The sequence below is a fragment of the Neodiprion lecontei genome, chromosome 3 (assembly GCF_021901455.1).
Source record: "Neodiprion lecontei isolate iyNeoLeco1 chromosome 3, iyNeoLeco1.1, whole genome shotgun sequence".
NCBI classification, from domain to species: Eukaryota; Metazoa; Arthropoda; class Insecta; order Hymenoptera; family Diprionidae; genus Neodiprion; species Neodiprion lecontei.
Genome location: NC_060262.1, coordinates 42,638,174 through 42,661,683, shown reverse-complemented (window position 1 = coordinate 42,661,683; position 23,510 = coordinate 42,638,174). Strand labels below are relative to the sequence as shown.

General features: G+C 38.3%; 2 protein-coding genes across 6 annotated transcripts; one reads left to right on the top strand and one right to left on the bottom strand.

Annotated features, from left to right (window-relative positions):
• Window positions 1-490: 490 nt before the first annotated feature.
• On the top strand, window positions 491-3,060 carry LOC107218000 (transmembrane protein 147). The gene is made up of 4 exons (XM_015655732.2): window positions 491-921; window positions 1,142-1,280; window positions 1,532-1,753; window positions 1,934-3,060. The coding sequence occupies exons 1-4, from the start codon at window positions 845-847 to the stop codon at window positions 2,183-2,185; spliced, it is 690 nt and encodes a 229-aa protein (XP_015511218.1). The 5' UTR covers window positions 491-844; the 3' UTR covers window positions 2,186-3,060.
• Window positions 2,070-9,977, bottom strand: LOC107217999 (DDB1- and CUL4-associated factor 8). 5 transcript variants are annotated; one of them, XM_015655731.2, is made up of 15 exons: window positions 9,839-9,977; window positions 8,981-9,199; window positions 8,442-8,699; window positions 8,088-8,348; window positions 7,711-7,857; window positions 7,365-7,588; window positions 7,075-7,218; window positions 6,759-6,991; window positions 6,426-6,591; window positions 6,153-6,321; window positions 5,903-6,033; window positions 5,480-5,599; window positions 5,240-5,356; window positions 4,788-4,944; window positions 2,070-3,467 (listed from the first exon to the last, which is right to left on the bottom strand). In XM_015655731.2, the coding sequence occupies exons 2-14, from the start codon at window positions 9,102-9,104 to the stop codon at window positions 4,801-4,803; spliced, it is 2,238 nt and encodes a 745-aa protein (XP_015511217.2). In that variant the 5' UTR covers window positions 9,105-9,199; window positions 9,839-9,977; the 3' UTR covers window positions 2,070-3,467; window positions 4,788-4,800. The 5 variants fall into 5 exon arrangements, with proteins under 5 accessions (XP_015511217.2, XP_046591071.1, XP_046591069.1 ...); XM_046735115.1 differs by lacking the exon at window positions 9,839-9,977 and adding an exon at window positions 9,630-9,832 and having other exon boundaries at window positions 2,070-3,490; XM_046735113.1 differs by lacking the exon at window positions 9,839-9,977 and adding an exon at window positions 9,630-9,832.
• Window positions 9,978-23,510: the final 13,533 nt, after the last annotated feature.

Genomic DNA, 23,510 nt, shown 5'->3' with positions numbered 1-23,510 from the left:
TAGAAATTGGCTAATCAGGTCCTTTATATGCTCAGTGGATGAAAACAAATTTCAATTCTAATCAATTTGTTAATGATTCTTGATAAATAACGATAACAAACAGAGTTCGTGCAGCATAAAAAAGAGTTTCTCTCACTTTGCGTTAAAATAAACAAAGAAATCAGATTCACCGAGAGTAAATTAATTTTCGTTTACTGGGTGGCTGGCCCATAGTTGGCCATACTTACAATTCATCATCGCAATTGAGAATGAAAATCACCGTACACTAACCTCTCCGAGCCGCATTTCTTAGGCAAATAACATTGCAACTTCATTCCTACTTTTTTGGCCTTTTAAATCGAATGAATGTTTTTTTTCTCCGACGAATCTTTGGTACCGCAGCATTCCCGCCGAACAGCGTTACTTGCGCAATGAAACATGGACCTCTGATTCTGCGCGCTACTTCTGCGCAGCAGCAACGCCACATGAGCAGCGCTATTTGACTGTGAGATACACTATTTTCATGCCAGTGTATTGGCGAATCCGTTTAGAAACACTGTAATCTTGTTGAATAGGGGGGCAAATCCCGTGCCACTGTACATAATAGTTTATAATCTAGAATATGTATGCAAACAGCATCTGTTAGTCTAGAGGATCTTATATTCATACTATAGAGAGTATCTCTATTACTCTCTCACATATTTTGCGGGCAAAAGTTGTGCTTCCGTATTCTAACCTAACCTAACTTCAACCTAAATCTACCTTTCGTGATCTACCTGTATCTTGATCATAAGCTTCTGACTTATAACAAATTCCGAAAACTTTCTTAATTGTATTTGCGCACTGCAACCCCATATCTCTCGACATGACCTTGTATCACTTTGGCAATTGTTTGGCCCTAGTTTACGTCCCATATTATCTGACCTACAAGTACTCCGGCCTGTAAGTATTCACAGAATATTGTTCAATTTCAACCCTGAGACGAATAGCAGTAACAACGAAAAATTCTACAGACTTGAAACTAGGACGTGTGTAAAAACAGGTCTCCAAAATTAACATTGCAACAATTCTATATGCTAAGCTATCATTTCACTTGCAACTTTGATACGTAATAATCAAAAACTCATCCCGATTAGTATCAAGACTTGTCATTTTCCTGCAGGTCAGAATATGGAGCATTTTGGAAATGCATTCAAGCAGGTGGCATTTACATCTTCACACAGCTAGTCAAAATGTTAGCCCTAGCCACATTCTTTCCCACTGCAGATTCGGTTGGGCAAGAAGGTTTTGACATTGTCGGAGTAGGTATAGCAATACTACCAGATTGGAAAACCAAGACACCCAAAATTCATAAAGAAATTTCTATAAAGTTCAGTCACATGCCTATGATATCCTACAATCACTATCCACGTTGGTATTCAAATGAAATTCAGGAAAAATTCCAAGTCACGATTACCAAACATATTAAAATGAAATTCTGAAACTTGTTTGCACAAGTTGGAACTTGACTTTCTGCTATGCAATGTACGATCCGATTTCCAATATTCCACAGGAGTTTTTGAAGTCTACAATAGACCTGGCGGATCTAGTCGGAATACTCCTAGTACTTAACGGAATACCCGGCAAAGGTCATGCTAAGGTTTTAACTGCTGGTATAGGATGGGCCGGTGCCGAGGTATTGCTGACTAGATTTTTACTGCTATGGGTTGGAGCTCGAGGAGCAGAGTTTGACTGGAAATACATTCAGAAGAGTCTCGAATCAAATATAAGCTTGGTAATAATATTGTTTCCGAAAGCATTCGGTATTTAGGACAAGTACCCAAGTCTAAAGATATTTACTCTCGATTGAATATTTAACCTAAACGCACCGTAGCGAGTATTTGAGATTTTTCTGTGTTTAAGAATTCCTTCTACTCCGGTTATCTATTCATACTCATTTATTTTTTTACAACAGGTTCAACACATTACAACTGCAACCTTAGTCTGGTTGTGGTCACGGCACGATTTGAGGCGAGGTCTTGTGCCAGTCGTAGTGAGCATGCTTTTATTGACAGTTTATAGATCGCTAATATTAGATTTTTTGAGCTCACTTCTGCTGGCTGGACCCTGGTCATCTCTTTTCATCAAAGCTGTTACAACTTTGTTCATGGGGGCGACTACTCTGCACATGTATGCAGGACTTGCTCAATCAATTGGAATATTCTAAAAATTCGTTGAACGGGTACAACACAAGACTAGCCGGTGTGTGAGCAAAAACACGATCAACGTGGAAAGAGTTCACAAAAAAATCTCAGATAGAATGTGACACTAAAATTTGAAGCACCATTATTGTGTAAGCTTACAGATTCCAATGTTTTGATATAAAATCGCACTAGTTGAATACAACAACTATATGAAAAAAAAATTTAGTACATTGATACATAGTATAATATTAACAAGTCCTAGTTTGTTACTTATGGTAGAATATTGTTTATTATACATGTGTCACTATTAATAATAATGTATACCGATTTATTATATTATGTCATCCTTTTTCGGCTTGGCGATCCAAGTTTGTGACTGAGGAAAGTGAGATTTAATTAGTCTTCATATAAAAGTTTCCAAGTCAAGAATGGGGAGACTTAAATTCGTTGAAAGTTTCAGATACATATTCATCTTAAATTTTTTTTAGCTCATGGGTAAGTACGCTCCCGTAAGATGGTAGAAAAAGTCGCAAATGTATAAACTTGGTTACTAATACAATTACAACGTATTCGGTTATTGAAAACAACCCTTTATTCAACTTTTCTGTATATCAAAACCCTAAAAACATATGTTTATCACAATTTTTAGGGAGAAAAAATACATATAGTGGTAAATCAACCTTATATAACAATGAGAGTATGTACTAACCCCCCCCCCCCTCACAAAGTTCTTTTCCGAATGTAGAGAAACAAATAAATATACATTTGAAAACTACTATTACATAGATATGCGTTTAGTGTGTACTCAAAATCTACTCTACTGCATTACGTACCGCATTATGTACATTCCTACAACATGCACTTTCAAATGAAAACTCTTGACAAATGACAGTAAAAACCAGCTTTCGAAAAATGTATTTTCCTTAAATTCATACACGACAGTTTTCAATGCATTGTGATTGTACCTATATACGACTCCAGATTGTTTCAAATAATTTTGGCAAGAACAGAAATATTTAGTAATTGTTGACTTTTATCATTGTTAACAAATGCCTGAATTTATGTAAGTGTTGAAGAAATAGATTCATGGTAAGACTAACTTTCTATTAAACTTATTATTTGAATACACTTATGAATAAAGAACAACTTAAAATACCAACCAACCGTAAACTGTGATCCAGTCCATATTTGTTACACATCGTGGTACCCATTGTATACAACAACGGTTCAGTCTTTGGATGCACAAAAAATAAAATCCATTGATGATTTCTTACCAATGCAATGTAAATACACATCGCAATGCAGCTAGAATATAAGATTGAAGAAAACTATAAAAGTATTAAATTTCGTCCGTTCGGAGAATAGAGTACCCAGATAACCATATTACAGAAATAACCATTTGTTAAAGCTGCTAATGAATTGAAAATATTTACATAAATTTTATTGTCGTAAGTGTCTTCATTCGAATATTTGTTTTCCATCAATCTATGACAGCCATTGATTGTAGGAAGAACTGGAAATTATGCCAACAATCAAACGATGAATTTTTAAATCAAGACAGCGTGCTAGCAGTGAATGGTGCATTGAATGATTTGAGCCGCAGCATGTCCATAATATTCCAATGATAATATGCTAGTATGTTTTTTATATTAATGATGGGGTAATATTTATAAATAATTATAATTGTAGTATTAACGGAATAAATTTTTGATCTTTCCTTTCACTTTGCACCCATGTTGATATTTTTTATTCGTCCATCTTGCATTATTGTTGCCCGGATGATTTCAATACACCAAACTACCTGACGTACGAACCCAAATGTTTGAAAATTCACTAAATTGTGGCTCGGTAGGAGACTTGAATTCATAGAATCTAAAAGACCTATGTATCTGTTTTCCAGTGATCCCACCTTGAACGTTGAACCTTACGATCAGATTCAAGTCTTGCTTCAAGAGCTAAGCTACACAACAGTTGAAAGGAAATGCTCTGTAAGTCTTACATTTCATCCTCTAAATAGCTTGACATAGTTGTGAAAATCGCGAACAAGCATCTAATAAATTCAATGTTTAATGTACGCATGATGTACTTCGAGTCAATTTCGGTTTCAAGGAGGAAATGCGTTGTTTCGCTTGCGTCATATTTTCAAATGTAGGTTGGAAATTTATAAAATCCTTTCATAAACTCATCGTAATCTAATTCATCTCAAATACCTGACTATAATATTTATCTACAAATATAGTTATAATAAATTGCATTTTCTGTAAATCCCTCCCAGTAGTAAGCGAAAATTAATTGCTACAAAAATTACAGCTAAATGGCGAGATTATTCGAGTTAACAATGTGACCGTTTGAAATGAATTTTAGTCGTTTGTCGCAAATCTCAAGATGGTAGCTTCATGCTGGCATAATTACACTTTTTTCCAGTGAACGAAATTACTGGCATATAGAAAATTGCGAGTCGTTTGGACGCGAGGTTTGCATACTGGAGATACCTATGAATATCTGGGTATCTGAGTTTGGGAATAATGAATCCACATCTACTGTACTAAATCATTTCTACACCGTAGGTACTTATTCCGTCAGAAAATTGTATTACAGTTATAACATTATGCTGCACAAACTCACCATGGCATTGAATTTAAGACGGAGAACACTGCGGCCTCTCATCACTCTCATCTTCTGATGCGCTGTTACTGTGACTTGACGTATTGTCACTGGATGTACCAGCATCTTCACCGTCTTGCGCATCACCAGACCCTCGACCTGACCCCCGAGCACGGACCTATTCAATACAGAAAGAAGTCATACGTACTTAATTCTGCGGGGCCCAAACTGCTGGTACAGGCTACCACTGTTTTCCTATTACAAAAGTCCCTGATTTTTTCAGTTTTCCCCGGTTTTCAGACTTCGCGGACACACTGTCATATCCTCAATAATCAATACTGTTGTAATGTATGATTGACGTATTATTTTAGTGTATTCCACTACTCCTCACATTACGGGTAGTTTATTTTCAAGGAGCAGAAATAATTGTTGATTCCGAATCAGTTCAAGATTCAAAACAACTTCCTACTCACTCTTGGTTCTTCACTTTCTCTAACGTGTCTCCATAAAAACCAGAGCAACTGTCCATCAAATGCATCTGGATCCCTGGACATGTCTCGCTCTCTGCTCCTCATGTTATACTTGATGCACTGGAAATTTTTATTATAAATACATTTTTATTATAAATACATGTCAACAAAAAGTTTGTTATACAAGAATAAGTAATACAAAAGCTAATGCTTGTTTCTATGTAAAATCATTCAACACTTCACCGTTTCCAAATCCTTCATAACTGGTGGTTTCTCGCATGATGGGACCCACACTTTAACATCATAGTCTAATCCACTAGTAGCTAGAATTGGAATGTGCGGATGTGGTTCCAGCCGATTCACCTGCAATGAATTCATGTTTTGGTAAGTTTGGGAGGAAAATCAAACTCATAAAAATCCAAGTCCGGTTGAACTTCCACAACTTGCATTCTGACTTTTTATGTAACCCTTCTTCTCATTACACACATCACTTTACGCATGTGTAGTTCATTACTACCCGACTGTAGTTTAGTAGTAGAGATATATACCTAATACGGAATGCCGAAAAGTTATGGAAAGTATGGAAACTACTGGGCGTATTATTTCCTACTACTTGTTTACACATCTTCATATACTGAAACGGTTGTTAGATTAGATACTACATACCACGCCATTCTCATCTCCAGTCATCCACTGCACAATTGCCTCAGTATTCTTCTCCCAAATAAAAATGTTACCACAGTCAGAACCTGAGATAACAAATTCACTTTTCGGCCCAAAGAAATTCACTCCTTTTACTGAAAATTATAATTGCCATTTAGAAATATGACATCTTGTAAGAAACATGTTGTTCTGAAATAGGAGTTACAAAAAAGCAACATTTCTTCAGCTAGATATTCTTAGTTACAATACCTACCCGTTGCATTATTTCGATGGCCCTGATATCTGTGAGCAAAATCTCCAATTGAAAATGGGAAAAGAGTATCAAACAAGTATATATCTTCATCATTATAGGATGCTACGATTTCTGATCCGTTATAGTTGTATTTCACTGAAGTGACATGGGCATGACTTTTGTTATTTTTCTGCAATAACATGATTATTTATAATTATTTTATTTAATTAATAATACCAGGTTATTAGCTTGTTGAATCTTGTACAGAACAAATGATACATCCAAAATACACACCAAATGTTTCGGGCAAAGCTTGTACACGGGTGTAGAAACTTTCCGTTTATCATATAAACGCACATATTGATCTCGTCCACCTAGGCAAAATTCGTTACTATTGAATGGATTCGAATTGATGCTGTATAACGCGACTTGCGATTGGCCTTCCTTCACTGTCAAGAGTCTAGAACGATATTATTTGCTATTCCTTTTTGCTTTTCCTGTTGCTTTCGTGTATAAATTTTGTTAAGATTTCTTCTCAAAGATACAGAATGAACTCTGCGTTAGTTCAATACATTTGAATGTCAAATTAATTTTCAATAGTCATTAAGAAATGTACACTGGACTTACGTTGTAGGTTTGTTCTGACGTATATCAATTGCGAATACTTTGGCATCTTCACCAACAGAAAGTATTACGTGTGGTATTTCGGGATGAATTGAGAGTTTTGTAGCTGGGCCTTGGTGAGCTGCAAGTCGCCGCGAATAGTCTACCGATGATTTATGGAGATCCGTTAATCTGACATGTCCATCACGTGCACACGTTACCATCAAATGTTCAGATGGCAAAGGCAACCACGATGCCTGCAGATGTAACATGATGTTGTACTATAATCATGTTAAATTTCAATGGAATACATTTGAGATGAGAGATTGGCAATAATTACCTGAAATACATTACTTGTATGACCAGTTTTAAACGATTCATGTTTCTTTCCTAATGGCCAATCCCATATAACTACCATCAAATCGTCAGAACCACTAGCCAAATAATTCCCTCTTTGGTTAAAACTTAACGTATTGACACAGCCCTGATGAGAATAATTTCAAAATTATACTGTGATCATAGTTTTTGTTTAAAAAAGAAAATTATGCGGTTACGAGCTACATAAGAAAAAACTTATTGCTGATAATTTAGTATTCGTGCAGACGAAACAGTAAACATAATAAAGCAAACCTTGTGTTCCTTTAGTTTATACATAAGTTCTAGTCGTTCTACAGTATGAAGCGAGCCATAGAATCTGCTCTGGAACAGTCTGTTGCAACCAAGTTGCCGGTTGATCAGTTCGGGAACAATAAACCACTGGGGTTTTGGTTTTTCTTTAGACAGAACTGGGTGGACTGGCTCATTAGAGCTCATCGACTCACTGGCTGACGTCCATTCATTGGAGTTGTCATCGCCTACATAAAAGATATAGGTTGCAGCAAGTTTGTTTTTCATAATTTAAAGCCTTAGAGTTGATGATTATTATCAAGGTAATAACAATGCCAGCTTATTATTTTTTAGTATTGGCACCACCAACCGGTATGGTCATCCTCCTGCCCTTCACTATTTTCTTCCGATTCATCATTGGTGTCTTCGGCAATATCCAGATGTGAACTCAAATTTGACTCTTCATTCACAGTTGACGGTAGATCATATTCACTTTGGGCAACATCCCCATCAATGGCTAGAAAGAATAAGTTAATCAAGAAATTTTCAGCGCTGTTTTGTAAGGTCGAGGAATTATTTTCTATTACCAATTAGGTCAGAAAAAACTACAAATGCAATTCTTACAAAATTGTGCAATGTTTCTTAGTAATGTGACCATAGCTGAATGAGGTTTTTGCACCAAGTTTATCTTCACATGCTGCGTTAAATGTGACTTAATCTTCAAAACGGGTTTTATGGGAGACTCACCTTCCGTCTCTTCACCAGTTGATTCACCAGTGAGTAAATCATCCGAACTATCGTGAGCCTCATCCTGTACATTCTGTTTGACACGATAGTTTCGTTTCCTGACTTTTGACTTCAGCTTGTGAAATTGTGTCGGAACCTCATTCCTAGAATTAGCTTCTCGGGACCCATTTACATTTTCATCTGTTTTTTGACGTTTACTAGAGTCTGTATCCAAACTGTACTTCGATTCATTATTTGAAAGTCTATCACCATCCTCTTGGCCTGTACCAATTGAATTCATTTTGTAATCAAACCATTCAATTTTCGTCATATCAGTTTTTAATGTATATCGAAGACCGCAAGGCCGATATTTACCTTCTGAAATTCCTCTTTTTGACTGAGTAAACTCGCCAATAGAAGTTGTTGTTCCTTGATCCTTTGAATCCAGCCCACTTTTCATCAAATTCGACTCCTCAGATAGTTCTACCTGTTGCTGACTGTCATTTGTAACCATTTCTGAAGGCTGCGGCCACATTTCGCCCTCCTTACTATCATCTGTCTTCAGAGAATAATGTGACTTCTCTGTAATGTGAACCCTGTCGTCCTTATTTTCAGTACATATTGCCTGTGCTGCTGTAACATTATCAATGTTTAGCTCACTAGTTTCTGTTCATCATTAGATTCAGAATCTAACTCTGTTAAAAACTGATTAATTTTTAAATATGAGTGGCCAAAAGAGTTTTTAGTTTCATTGATCAAAACTAATGTCATATGATAAAATCTATAACAACAATCATTCTTATAAGTATTCTTATAAGTATTTCGTACTATTGTGACAAAACATTTTTATCCTTAGCCAGCATTTTGAAATCTATAATTCAGAAATAGTCGAGAGTGCTATGAAGTTATGTTACCGTTATTTTCGTTTTTATTGGCAACAGTCTCTGCTATCACTTTATTGATTCCATTCAACTCAGTTTCATGACTTTTTGATTTTCCTGTTCCGCACATAAGTTCGTCATCGTCTTCACACTCCATTATTTCCACTGGCTGTTTAAAATATAAGTTTGGGGCTTCGATTTGGATATTAGATCACAGAAATAGTAGCAACATATGGATAATGTTGACTGAATCTAGAATGACACATCAAATTGTTCTTATATTTTTTAGTTATGATTTTGAACAATGTTCACTATATGGCATAAGAGACTTGCAGTCTTGTTTGCAAAAAATAATAAACTGCGGAAAACCTGTAGTGGCACACTGAAGTACCTTTCACGGTACATTACACATACAACTCACATCATCTAACGTAATTTCGCTTTCAATAATTATATCAATAATTGATTTGCAGCAATATCTACGATATATTACCGTATTATGGTGTGATATGGATATTTCACTAAAATTTGGTGTTTGACGTGATAACGGACGATTGATCTTAATCGAAAAATACATCATTTACAATTGCGTATGGATCGCAAAATAGCAGGCTGCATTCAAGACAGTTCTAATTCTTACAAAGGATAATAAGATGTAAGCCACCTATTGAATTATACTTGCCTAGTTACAAGAAAAATTCAGAACGTAATCACGAAGTATAAGAATTGCATCTTCTTACTGTGTAAGTCTATTTATTTATCTATTCACACACGCAAGTTGCCGCTAGCCAGAATTATTGAATACAAGATAGAAGATACACATAAATAAAACACCGTTTACACAGATCGTTTTGGTTTTCATTTACGTAAACGTCTTCGCTAACAGCTTACCTATAAATAATATTCGTTCAGACATTCGGAGCCACTGCATGGCACCGTTGTCGTACGGTTAAATCTAGATTTACGGATAGAATTAACCAATCGCAACAGCGATAAACAAGAATGCACGAATACAATTGTAACGTCCGACCGGAACGTCCGTATGTTTTATCGACTATTATTACTGCATGTTACTTTTGTAACGTCCGACCGGAACGTCCGTATGTTTTATCGATTATTATTACTGCATGTTACTTTTATCAACTAACCAAACTCGAAGTACGAGAATCTTGTAACCATAAGAAATTAAAACAACTGTCTAACTATTTGGAATATCCCTAGATGGAAATAACTATGAAATTCACTAGCCAAGGCTTAAAAACCATGTTACGAGATCTTCGTACCACAGAGAACTATCATACTATTATGCGTTATTATATATCACTATCACATTAACACTATAATTAACTAACACAATTATACCCAATTATTATATAGCACTCAGCAATGCCATTTGTGCATTCGGAGCTGAGAGCTATACTATAAGCAACATACGCTTTACTATATAGCCTGGAGTATAGAAGACTGTGAAACCATAGATAAATGCATAACCAATATAACGTAAAGATAGCACTGCTGCAACCCATAAAACCAGAGGCTGCAAAACCATCAAACCGTGAATGCTAATTACCCAGCATGAACTATACCTTCTTCCGCAACGCCGTATTGTAGGCAACACGCGCAACGTTTTGAAGGCAATGCAGATCTCCAATGTGGAGCCATACAGGGCCTTACCTAGAGAATACATTAGGAAACTTACCGACGAAACGAAAACGTTCTAGAAGCTTCCAAGCCGATTTATATCAATATAAGAATTAACAACTACAGAAGGGAATCATATACAAAAGCACACATGTAAACCTGCTCTAAAGCTATGAATCATCAAATTACTAAGTATTCTAAATCTGTTAAGATAGTTATAACACAAACAACTAAAGATATTCGCAGCAGCGTGATTCTAATAATGTTAAACAAATAACAAACTATGTTCATAAACAATTGCTATTGCACTCCAGGTTAACAACGACAGTAGTCGACTTTAATACATATGCAATTCTATATAGATACAACTATAAAACTAACAACGACAGTAGTCGACTATAATACATATACAATTCTATATAGATATAACTATAAAACTAACAAACGACAGGTAACCAAAATGAAATATGGGCTTTGTAACGAGCAAGATAGCAAAAACAGTAAGAGATAGACAGGTAGTTAAGTGGCTGAGGGGCGCCAGAAAGGGGGCTGGCGCCACAAAGGGGGCTGGCGCCACAAAGGGGGCTGGCGACACAACGAAAAGCTCACGCAGTTCGGAGAATTACGGAACCAAGTCCACGCACCTACACCACCGCACCAAGCAGCGATATACCATACGTAAAAACCTACAATATAGTAATAGCTAAAGAAATAAGATCACAGGCGTGCATGCGGCGAAGATGTCGTGCCCTAATTAGAATTCCTAGAAAAGAGGGGAGGTGCGCAAAGGCGACCAAAAAACTAGAGAGGGGGATCGTTCTGCGCAACGATCGACCCCTATAAAAACGGCGACCGATCACTCGATCGCTCTCTTGTGTTTCTACCTCCAGATTCGTCATCTAGTTCCGGTACAGTCTCGCGGTAAAATCCTTTAGCCTTTTGCATTAAAACTTTCATACAACGTTACTCTGCCCAAAAGTTCAGCGAGCTTCAACTCCATTTTTACTAAGTCTAAGATCTTACACTGTGTAACTCTGCGTTTGTGACTTTTAAATATCAAACTTATAAAATAAACCAAGTTAGTCAAAATATCCAAATATTAAAGTCAGTTATTCCACTAAAACCTCTCACCAATCTACAAGTCATCGCATCCAGAATACTCTCAAAAAGGTAAGCCAAATTAAATCTTTTATCCAACAATTTCTCCCTCTTCGGTTCGTTCGACTAGAGCGACAGAATGCCCGTTGTCCGGTGTATTTCAATACTTAATCGGTAATTGGTGACCCAAACTACTGATGTGAGTCTGGCTGTAGCTGCGTGTGAATGTTTCCGGTGTCTAACATCTGGAGATTTCCACTAGGTACCGTTCCGACGTCACACTTTTATCAACTAACCAAACTCGAAGTACGAGAATCTTGTAACCATAAGAAATTAAAACAACTGTCTAACTATTTGGAATATCCCTAGATGGAAATAACTATGAAATTCACTAGCCAAGGCTTAAAAACCATGTTACGAGATCTTCGTACCACAGAGAACTATGATACTATTATGCGTTATTATATATCACTATCACATTAACACTATAATTAACTAACACAATTATACCCAATTATTATATAGCACTCAGCAATGCCATTTGTGCATTCGGAGCTGAGAGCTATACTTAAGCAACATACGCTTTACTATATAGCCTGGAGTATAGAAGACTGTAAAACCATAGATAAATGCATAACCAATATAATGTAAAGATAGCACTGCTGCAACCCATAAAACCAGAGGCTGCAAAACCATCAAACCGTGAATGCTAATTACCCAGCATGAACTATACCTTCTTCCGCAACGCCGTATTGTAGGCAACACGCGCAACGTTTTGAAGGCAATGCAGATCTCCAATGTGGAGCCATACAGGGCCTTACCTAGAGAATACATTAGGAAACTTACCGACGAAACGAAAACGTTCTAGAAGCTTCCAAGCCGATTTATATCAATATAAGAATTAACAACTACAGAAGGGAATCATATACAAAAGCACACATGTAAACCTGCTCTAAAGCTATGAATCATCAAATTACTAAGTATTCTAAATCTGTTAAGATAGTTATAACACAAACAACTAAAGATATTCGCAGCAGCGTGATTCTAATAATGTTAAACAAATAACAAACTATGTTCATAAACAATTGCTATTGCACTCCAGGTTAACAACGACAGTAGTCGACTTTAATACATATGCAATTCTATATAGATACAACTATAAAACTAACAACGACAGTAGTCGACTTTAATACATATGCAATTCTATATAGATACAACTATAAAACTAACAACGACAGTAGTCGACTATAATACATATACAATTCTATATAGATATAACTATAAAACTAACAAACGACAGGTAACCAAAATGAAATATGGGCTTTGTAACGAGCAAGATAGCAAAAACAGTAAGAGATAGACAGGTAGTTAAGTGGCTGAGGGGCGCCAGAAAGGGGGCTGGCGCCACAAAGGGGGCTGGCGCCACAAAGGGGGACTGGCGACACAACGAAAAGCTCACGCAGTTCGGAGAACTACGGAACCAAGTCCACGCACCTACACCACCGCACCAAGCAGCGATATACCATACGTAAAAACCTACAATATAGTAATAGCTAAAGAAATAAGATCACAGGCGTGCATGCGGCGAAGATGTCGTGCCCTAATTAGAATTCCTAGAAAAGAGGGGAGGTGCGCAAAGGCGACCAAAAAACTAGAGAGGGGGATCGTTCTGCGCAACGATCGACCCCTATAAAAACGGCGACCGATCACTCGATCGCTCTCTTGTGTTTCTACCTCCAGATTCGTCATCTAGTTCCGGTACAGTCTCGCGGTAAAATCCTTTAGCCTTTTGCATTAAAACTTTCATACAACGTTACTCTGCCCAAAAGTTCAGCGAGCTTCAACTCCATTTTTACTAAGTCTAAGATCTTACACTGTGTAACTCTGCGTTTGTGACTTTTAAATATCAAACTTATAAAATAAACCAAGTTAGTCAAAATATCCAAATATTAAAGTCAGTTATTCCACTAAAACCTCTCACCAATCTACAAGTCATCGCATCCAGAATACTCTCAAAAAGGTAAGCCAAATTAAATCTTTTATCCAACAATTTCTCCCTCTTCGGTTCGTTCGACTAGAGCGACAGAATGCCCGTTGTCCGGTGTATTTCAATACTTAATCGGTAATTGGTGACCCAAACTACTGATGTGAGTCTGGCTGTAGCTGCGTGTGAATGTTTCCGGTGTCTAACATCTGGAGATTTCCACTAGGTACCGTTCCGACGTCACATATAAAAAATTTTCTGGTGCATCGGCCGGGAAACCAAACGTTATAATCGCGAAAAACTTTTTGTGACGCGAGTAGCGACCGACGGACGGCGGAGTTTTTGCGCGCTACCAACACGAACTGAAAATCACCCTAATCTCGCTCGATTTAATAAAATGACTAAACGAACTCGAATTTTAATACCCGTTAACTCGCCAAAATCCTAAAAATCAATGAGTCAATCAAGAATTTTTCCATCCGCTCTGGAAATTTCCCATTCAAATATTTCTTCAATATCGCAACTACTGGGATCTTGTATCGCCGAGATCCCTCGTTTTCATCGAAATACTCTGTCGAACCAGGATTTCAACCTTTAATCGAAACCTCTGACAAATACCCTTTGTTCTCATAACGAATGCTCCCAAAATCGAACGAAATAAACGGAGGAAAACGCGGAACCATAGCGAAGCTTTGGGAACAATATACTCAGCCGATTATATTAAGCGATCCGCACGAAATCCCGGACTCTGTAAAGGAGCCTTATCTCAATAAACCGCAGAATTCTAACCACACCATCAGAACTTCTGAAGATATTTGCTATTGCAAGGGAAATACAGAAGAACGAATAAAAGAAAGAAATAAGCTGTTCGAGCCCCCAACGCGACCCAGAACGATTAGCGAAGAAGACGCAAGGATTAGGAAAAAGGCGAAAATTATTTCTAAATACCTCCCGTTCAAACTTCCAACGATTCCTACCTCCTTTTCTCCGACACGGGATCTAAAATTCAAAATAAACCTTATTAACAAAAGATTGTGCAATCCCGACATTAAATGGGAAAGGAAGACCCTCCTGCCGATAAAAAACGCACAGCCGTAGTACATAGTCCGCCTTCAGACCGACGACTCAGATCACAAGTTAGTACGCAGGGCACCCAATTATTCGAAGGAGAATTAGAAAAATTAGAGGAGACGAACGCGTCGGGAACCTCAGGTCTAAATCCTGAACAGTCGCAAATCTCCAGCCAAAACTCTAATTCAACGAATAAAAATTCTCCGGAGAACTCGAGAAAAACAGAAAAACCCACTCAAATACTTATTCAAACGCCTGATTCGGAAAACCAATCCCAAACACATATTAAGATTCCTCAGGAATTTAAAATGGTGAGCGAACCCGTTGCAAGTACAGGCGCAACCGCCTTACCCGCACCGACTTATCATTATATCTCAATTAAGGATGCCTTAGAGGCAGTCCCGGTGTTTGACGGCAATCCGTCCCAGGTTAGAAGTTTTGTGCAGGGATGCAAGGATGCACGCGAAATGGTCCCGCCTCAAGTCGAATTAAGCCTCGCGCGAATAATACGTAATAAAATCAAGGGAGTAGCTCGACGTGTGATCGAGAACGAACGGTTCGATACCGTAGACGAATTAACCGCGCGAATAAATGAGCTTTATGGACCAGCGAAATCCGTTAATCTGTGTCAGGGTGAACTAGGGAAAATTTTCCAAAGACAGAATGAAGACGTCGTGACGTACGCCTCAAGGGTACGCGAAGCGATGGAAAATATAAGACAGGCATTCTTGCAAGAACAACGTAAAGATGATTTCGAAATTTTTACGCGAAATACCGAAGCGGACGGCAAAGCCGCTTTTCTGCGCGGATTAAGACCTGAAATCGACGGAAAAATCCCCACAATACCCGGTACTCTGAAAGAACTGGTCGACGCGGCGATGAAAATAGAAAAACAGGAGAAAATTAAAATCCAACTCAGACGAGGAGATCAACCTAACACAATTCAGGACGCTACGATAAATTACGCGATGTTTCAACCATATAATTGCGTTGTGTGTGGAGCAAACGACCACGATAAATACGATTGCCAATATAATTCAGATAAAAGCTATTACGACCACCGTAAACCTCGGAATCAGACTTATGTTATCCAAGGTAATCGAGCAGACTATCGGAATAATTATAACACAAGAGACACTTATTCGGATCCCCGACGTAACTCGAACACCTACCAACTTCAAAATAATACTAACTCGAGAAATCAATTTCCGAAGCATCAAATAAATTACCAACCGCAGCCCGGTTACGATCCAAGAGAAAATCGTCCCAATCGGCAACAGGGACTTCCGAATTTTAGTAACCAGGACAATTACAGTAATCGAAGGTCGAATTCCCCTAATCAACAAGGTTATCCTAGAAATAATCAATATCGCGAAAATCGCTATCAAGGGAACAATCAATACCGCGGAAACATTTATCCCAGCAATAACTCGTACCGTGAAAGAACTTATTCAAGGGACCCTAGCCCGCAGAGGTCACAACCAAATTTCAGACAGGGAAACCAGCGTCCAAATCAGTACGACGATAACCAAATAATTAGACAAACGCGTTATACTCCGCAAACGAATTATCAGCCCTACAATTCGAACCGACCTGACGAATACCAGACAGAACAACCACGCGAACACTGTCGATATTGCAGAAACTACGGTCACTTAATCAGCGAATGCCCAACTAAACAGCGAAATGATAGATCAAATCAAATACCGCGAGAAAATCGAGTCTCATTTTCGGGAAACGGGGAGAGCCTGCCGAACGACGGTGCGACCTCGGAGGCTCTCAAAATACCCAACCGCACCTTATCTATTATACAGGGCGTACCGATAGAAAACTAGTGACGTTGGCTAAAAGCGATATGGAACAAATAATTATAGATCCGCCTCAAAATTCCGATGACAAATCAATCAATACGATCATAAATCCAGAGAGTATAATCCCCACGATCAAATTAGAACCGAGCGAATTACAAAATCCGAGTACTTTCATGTTGGATACAGGCTCCGACTTGAACATTATAAAAAATAACTGTGTAAGGTCAGAAATTGAAATAAACGAACAAAAGAAATTTAATCTTAGCGGAATAGTCCCCGCGTGCGTAGAAACTATGGGAGAAGTTCCCATAAACGTAATAGGAACCGAAGCTCAATTCCATATAGTTCCGGAAAATTTACCAGTCCCACAGGACGGAATAATAGGATCCCAGTTCTTCAACGAAAATCGAGCTCAGATAAATTTTGATAAAGGCACATTAGAATTCGGTAACGTACAAATCCCATTTCTAAACCGGCAGGAAAAAACGACTCCGTATAGAGCGCAGACTGGCAACTGCGACAAACTCGCGGAGACCGAACTAGGCACCGAGGTTTTACCGCTCCTGGATGTAGAATCTAACGGGTGTCTCGGTTATACAAAATCCGAATTAACGACGGAAATTTCCGAACCTCTTAAAGGAAAGGAAAAGGTCGAAAATCCGGAAGATGTTATCGTAATTCCATCCAGGACACGGCTTGGCATCCGTATCAATCTCGAAAAAACTGAGTTGACCGAAGGGTACGTACCTCTGATAGACGCAGGTGACAACGTCTACATAGGGAACGCGTTAGTGACAAACCGAGATGATAAAGCGTACCTTTATGCAATTAATACGTCAGACTCGGAAGTAAGACTGAGGATTCCACCGCAAATCCTGGAAGAAATAAGTGAAACAGAGAACTCCTTAGAATCAGATACCCAAAACTTTAAAATCAAAAGTGAGAATGCAAAAGAAACCGTTAATTATAAGAATATACCCACAAAATATCAAATATATCCCGACGAATGCATGAAATACGACAATGAATCCGATGAATCTACGAAATATTCCAATAAATCCATGAAAAATGATGACGAATCTGCGATAAACCAAGGTGAATCCAATGAATCTGTGAAAAACGATAATGAATCTACGAAATATTCCAATGAATCGATGAAAAATAATGACGAAAATGCGATAAATCCAAATGAATCCAATGAATCTGCGAAAAACGATAATGAATCCACGAAATATTCCTATAAATCTATGAAAATTAATGATGAATATACAATAAATCCAAGTGAATCCAATGAGTCTATGAAAGATAATGATAAATCCATGAAAAATAATAATGAAACTGCGATAATACCAAGTGAATCCAATGAATCCGCGAAGGACGAAAATAAAACTACGAACAATAAGTGTAAAAGTAACTCCGACGAGTCCGAGAAAAATAAGAATAAATATTCCGACGAATCCATAAGAAATGATAATTCTATAGTAAACCAGAGTGAATCCAATAAACCCACAACGAGTGAATTAAATAAAATCAAACTAATGGGACCGTATATTACTGACAACGCAAACAAGGCTGTAATAAATGAACACACCTCGGTATTTAAAGAAGAAATAGATCGATGCAATAAAAACCAAGAGACAAATAAATATAAAAGAAGACAAGAAATAAAGAAGTCTACGCGAATCCGAATTTAAATCCTATACGAAAACAGCCGAAGACGAGTATAAAAGGAAGATAACATGCGCAATCCCACGGAATATCTCTACGCAAAACACAAACCGATCTAATAAAATAAATATCCCGAAAATAAAACGATTATTTATGGTTCAAAATTCCCACAACCTAGTCAAAGCCAGGGTCGAGCCTTTAGAATCCTTATTGAGATTAGAACACTTAAATGCCGAGGAGAAAGAGAATGTCTATAACCTAATCCGAGCGAATGCAGATATATTTCGCCTACCAGGAGATAGTCTAGGATGCACTAAGCATGCATACCCTGTACTCAGCAGCAACGCACAAGTTGCGGCAGAACTTCGTAATGCGCAGGCACACAACACACGTACAAACATACGCACACATTCAACTCTCAGCCCAGAGGTAGTGAACTATGCAGTGAGACTACGAAGCACCGCACAAAGAGGAGACCCCGAGTATAGGATACGCTTTGTAATATATCCCATCTCATTCTTTTGCACGTTCAATCTTACAGATACATATATATTTGTCTCTTTCTACTTAACGCCTCAAGCTTCCGAAGGTTACGCTTGAAATTTCCGTACCAGGCCTTATAACTCAAATAGTTTCTTAAGGAATAAACTCCAAAAATTTTAAAACTCACGCTTCCCCTACTCCAAGAAGACATACCCAACCACACAAATCCCGTTAAAAACCAACCGCTCGCAATTAATAATCCTCATCAACACTATGATTTCAACTACTATATCAACATTTCGATTTTGCAGATGAAGCTCTTGGCAAACCAGGAAAATTTTGTCATAATATTCGCCGATAGATTTCAGCCAGATATGCGAACCTTAGAAATAAGGCGAGCTGGTAATATTATTGCCGTAATATGCAATAGAATCATGCCAAATTGGGTAAAGAGCTAACTCGCCAGTTGTTATGGAACGATGACCTGCCACCAAGAACCTATAACTATAGCATATATACCGACCACATCGTTAGCGATATATACACCACCGTCAATCTTTTCGATTACGGGAATTATCCGAATAGCATAGTAATGATCAAAGACGTAGATGGCGATATATTTTTAATAGTTTTTATGATCAAAATTACAAGGTCAAGCAACACTTTATGATCGACGATTCGGCAATCGAAATTCCTAACAACAGGCGACGATGAATTAACAAACTAAAACCATAACAAGACCCACTGTCGGGTACATCAACTAATTCCATTATCATAACTAATCATGCCGCGCATAGATACCTTTAGTTAAGTACATCGGATATATATATATATATATATAAATATATCATACATCTAACAATAAGATAGGAATAAAGAAACACCCAACCCTTATGCGGAGTGACAGCCAATGTACGACGAGAAAGTACATCGAACAAGTCCCTTAAAAGAAATGATGCCATACGAGAACGACGCTTTAACCTGTGTGCAAGGGAACTACCACAACGACAATCGAACTGATGCGAAACCATGGTGATTGAAGTACATCATAGACCTTCAAGGATTTCACGGGGAAAATCATATCTTCATGATAAAGGAAATCGCAGTGATGAGTTGCTGCGAAAGCATACAATACTCCGACGAATACGGAACATGGAGCGACGTAATAGTCCAAGGATATGTAAAGATCAGTCTAGCCGAATATACTGCAAAAATAAATCTAAATTCAAATAAAATCATATTTCGATCCGGAACAACGTGTGAATTCAGCAACGGTAATTGCGTAGATAATGAAGGAGGAAACACGTTCTGGGAAACCTTGCCAAAGGATTCCTGTCAACTGGACCGATACGACGTCTTATACGACGGCAGAGCCACAAAAATCAAAAACAGCGACGAAACCTATGACGAAGTGTATACAGTTACCACCCAAGACATAACCTTCGCCTTTTCGAAAAGGGGACGTCAACAAGTATGCGGATACGAATTGATTCGGACCGAACACCCGAAGCTACTTATCATCGAAGAACCAACTAAAAACGCGTTCACTCACAAAAAACCCATAGCAACCAGCAACTTGGACATTTTTACCTATGTAAATTCAAAATTCGTATACGTGGAAAGACATATGAGAATGCAGATGTCAGCATTATACCGAGACGTACTCTTGCAGAAATGCAAATTGGAACAACAAGTTTTACGGAACTTATTGACATCCGCAGCCGTAACGCCCGACGACTTCGCGCACCAATTAATGAAAGGACCAGGCTACATGGCAACAATAGCAGGAGAAGTAATCCACATAATCAAATGCATACCAGTTGACGTAAAAATTAGAAAGACGAAGAACTGTTACCAAGAATTACCGGTATTCAGAGGAAACGCCAGCATGTTTGTATCACCGGAGAGCCGCATGTTGTTAAAAACCGGAGTCCAGATAGAATGTAACCCTTTCATCCCAGTAATGTTCAATCTCGATAAGAAATGGTATAAACTACTACCAGAATTGACCGAATCAGTGAAACCAGGCACAATAGAACCTTTAACCACACCAACATGGAAATACATTAACCCCAATAACCTAGCAACCAGTGGAATCTACTCCTCTGAAGATCTGGAACGACTGAGAGATCATATCATGTTCCCAGCAGAGAGATCTGGAATACTAAACGACATGGCAAGGGGAATGTCAGGACAAACCATAGCAAATCAACAATTATCTATCATGCAATTCCTAACCGAAGAGGCAATGCAAAAAATAGCCAAGAACACATGGACAAAGATGTGGGGTTGGTTCGTAAGCTTTGGCACCCTCACCGCAGGAGGAATCGGAATTTGGGTAACCATCCAAATAACCAAATTCATCCTCGACACAATAATCCACGGATATGCTCTAAGAAAGGCCTACGGGTGCAGCTTTCACATGCTCGGAGCCATATGGAATTCCCTGACTAACCTACCCTTACATCTAGCCAGGCAAAAACAAGAGGATGATACGGAATCCAAAGGACCATCTAACAATCAAAATAAACCGCCGCCACAACCAAAACCTTTAGACATATCCTGGAACCAAGAACAACCAAAACCAAAACACTGCTCCGGAATCCCCGAGATACACATGGACATGTCAATCAAACACGAATACGCAATACCCGGATCCTTCAAGCAAGAAGCACCAGCGCCAAAACCTACGGTCAGGCGATATTACGAATCAATGGGAAACAACACGAGAAACATTAACCAGACTGAACCAACAACAAAAGAGGACGGAGAATACAAAGCACCCCAAGGAATGCCGATACCCATATACCCCAATTTAAACATGAAGCCAGCAACCCAATCACCAATTGCAAAAAACGTCTCAACATCGACCATGGACCCCAAGGACAACCAAAGTACCGTATGGATTGAAAAACCTACAGCACCCAACGACCGTCAGGAAGAATGATCGAGCAGAGGCTCGCCATTCTTGCATAAGGGGGGAGGTGTAACGTCCGACCGGAACGTCCGTATGTTTTATCGATTATTATTACTGCATGTTACTTTTATCAACTAACCAAACTCGAAGTACGAGAATCTTGTAACCATAAGAAATTAAAACAACTGTCTAACTATTTGGAATATCCCTAGATGGAAATAACTATGAAATTCACTAGCTAAGGCTTAAAAACCATGTTACGAGATCTTCGTACCACAGAGAACTATGATACTATTATGCGTTATTATATATCACTATCACATTAACACTATAATTAACTAACACAATTATACCCAATTATTATATAGCACTCAGCAATGCCATTTGTGCATTCGGAGCTGAGAGCTATACTATAAGCAACATACGCTTTACTATATAGCCTGGAGTATAGAAGACTGTGAAACCATAGATAAATGCATAACCAATATAACGTAAAGATAGCACTGCTGCAACCCATAAAACCAGAGGCTGCAAAACCATCAAACCGTGAATGCTAATTACCCAGCATGAACTATACCTTCTTCCGCAACGCCGTATTGTAGGCAACACGCGCAACGTTTTGAAGGCAATGCAGATCTCCAATGTGGAGCCATACAGGGCCTTACCTAGAGAATACATTAGGAAACTTACCGACGAAACGAAAACGTTCTAGAAGCTTCCAAGCCGATTTATATCAATATAAGAATTAACAACTACAGAAGGGAATCATATACAAAAGCACACATGTAAACCTGCTCTAAAGCTATGAATCATCAAATTACTAAGTATTCTAAATCTGTTAAGATAGTTATAACACAAACAACTAAAGATATTCGCAGCAGCGTGATTCTAATAATGTTAAACAAATAACAAACTATGTTCATAAACAATTGCTATTGCACTCCAGGTTAACAACGACAGTAGTCGACTTTAATACATATGCAATTCTATATAGATACAACTATAAAACTAACAACGACAGTAGTCGACTATAATACATATACAATTCTATATAGATATAACTATAAAACTAACAAACGACAGGTAACCAAAATGAAATATGGGCTTTGTAACGAGCAAGATAGCAAAAACAGTAAGAGATAGACAGGTAGTTAAGTGGCTGAGGGGTGCCAGAAAGGGGGCTGGCGCCACAAAGGGGGCTGGCGCCACAAAGGGGGACTGGCGACACAACGAAAAGCTCACGCAGTTCGGAGAACTACGGAACCAAGTCCACGCACCTACACCACCGCACCAAGCAGCGATATACCATACGTAAAAACCTACAATATAGTAATAGCTAAAGAAATAAGATCACAGGCGTGCATGCGGCGAAGATGTCGTGCCCTAATTAGAATTCCTAGAAAAGAGGGGAGGTGCGCAAAGGCGACCAAAAAACTAGAGAGGGGGATCGTTCTGCGCAACGATCGACCCCTATAAAAACGGCGACCGATCACTCGATCGCTCTCTTGTGTTTCTACCTCCAGATTCGTCATCTAGTTCCGGTACAGTCTCGCGGTAAAATCCTTTAGCCTTTTGCATTAAAACTTTCATACAACGTTACTCTGCCCAAAAGTTCAGCGAGCTTCAACTCCATTTTTACTAAGTCTAAGATCTTACACTGTGTAACTCTGCGTTTGTGACTTTTAAATATCAAACTTATAAAATAAACCAAGTTAGTCAAAATATCCAAATATTAAAGTCAGTTATTCCACTAAAACCTCTCACCAATCTACAAGTCATCGCATCCAGAATACTCTCAAAAAGGTAAGCCAAATTAAATCTTTTATCCAACAATTTCTCCCTCTTCGGTTCGTTCGACTAGAGCGACAGAATGCCCGTTGTCCGGTGTAT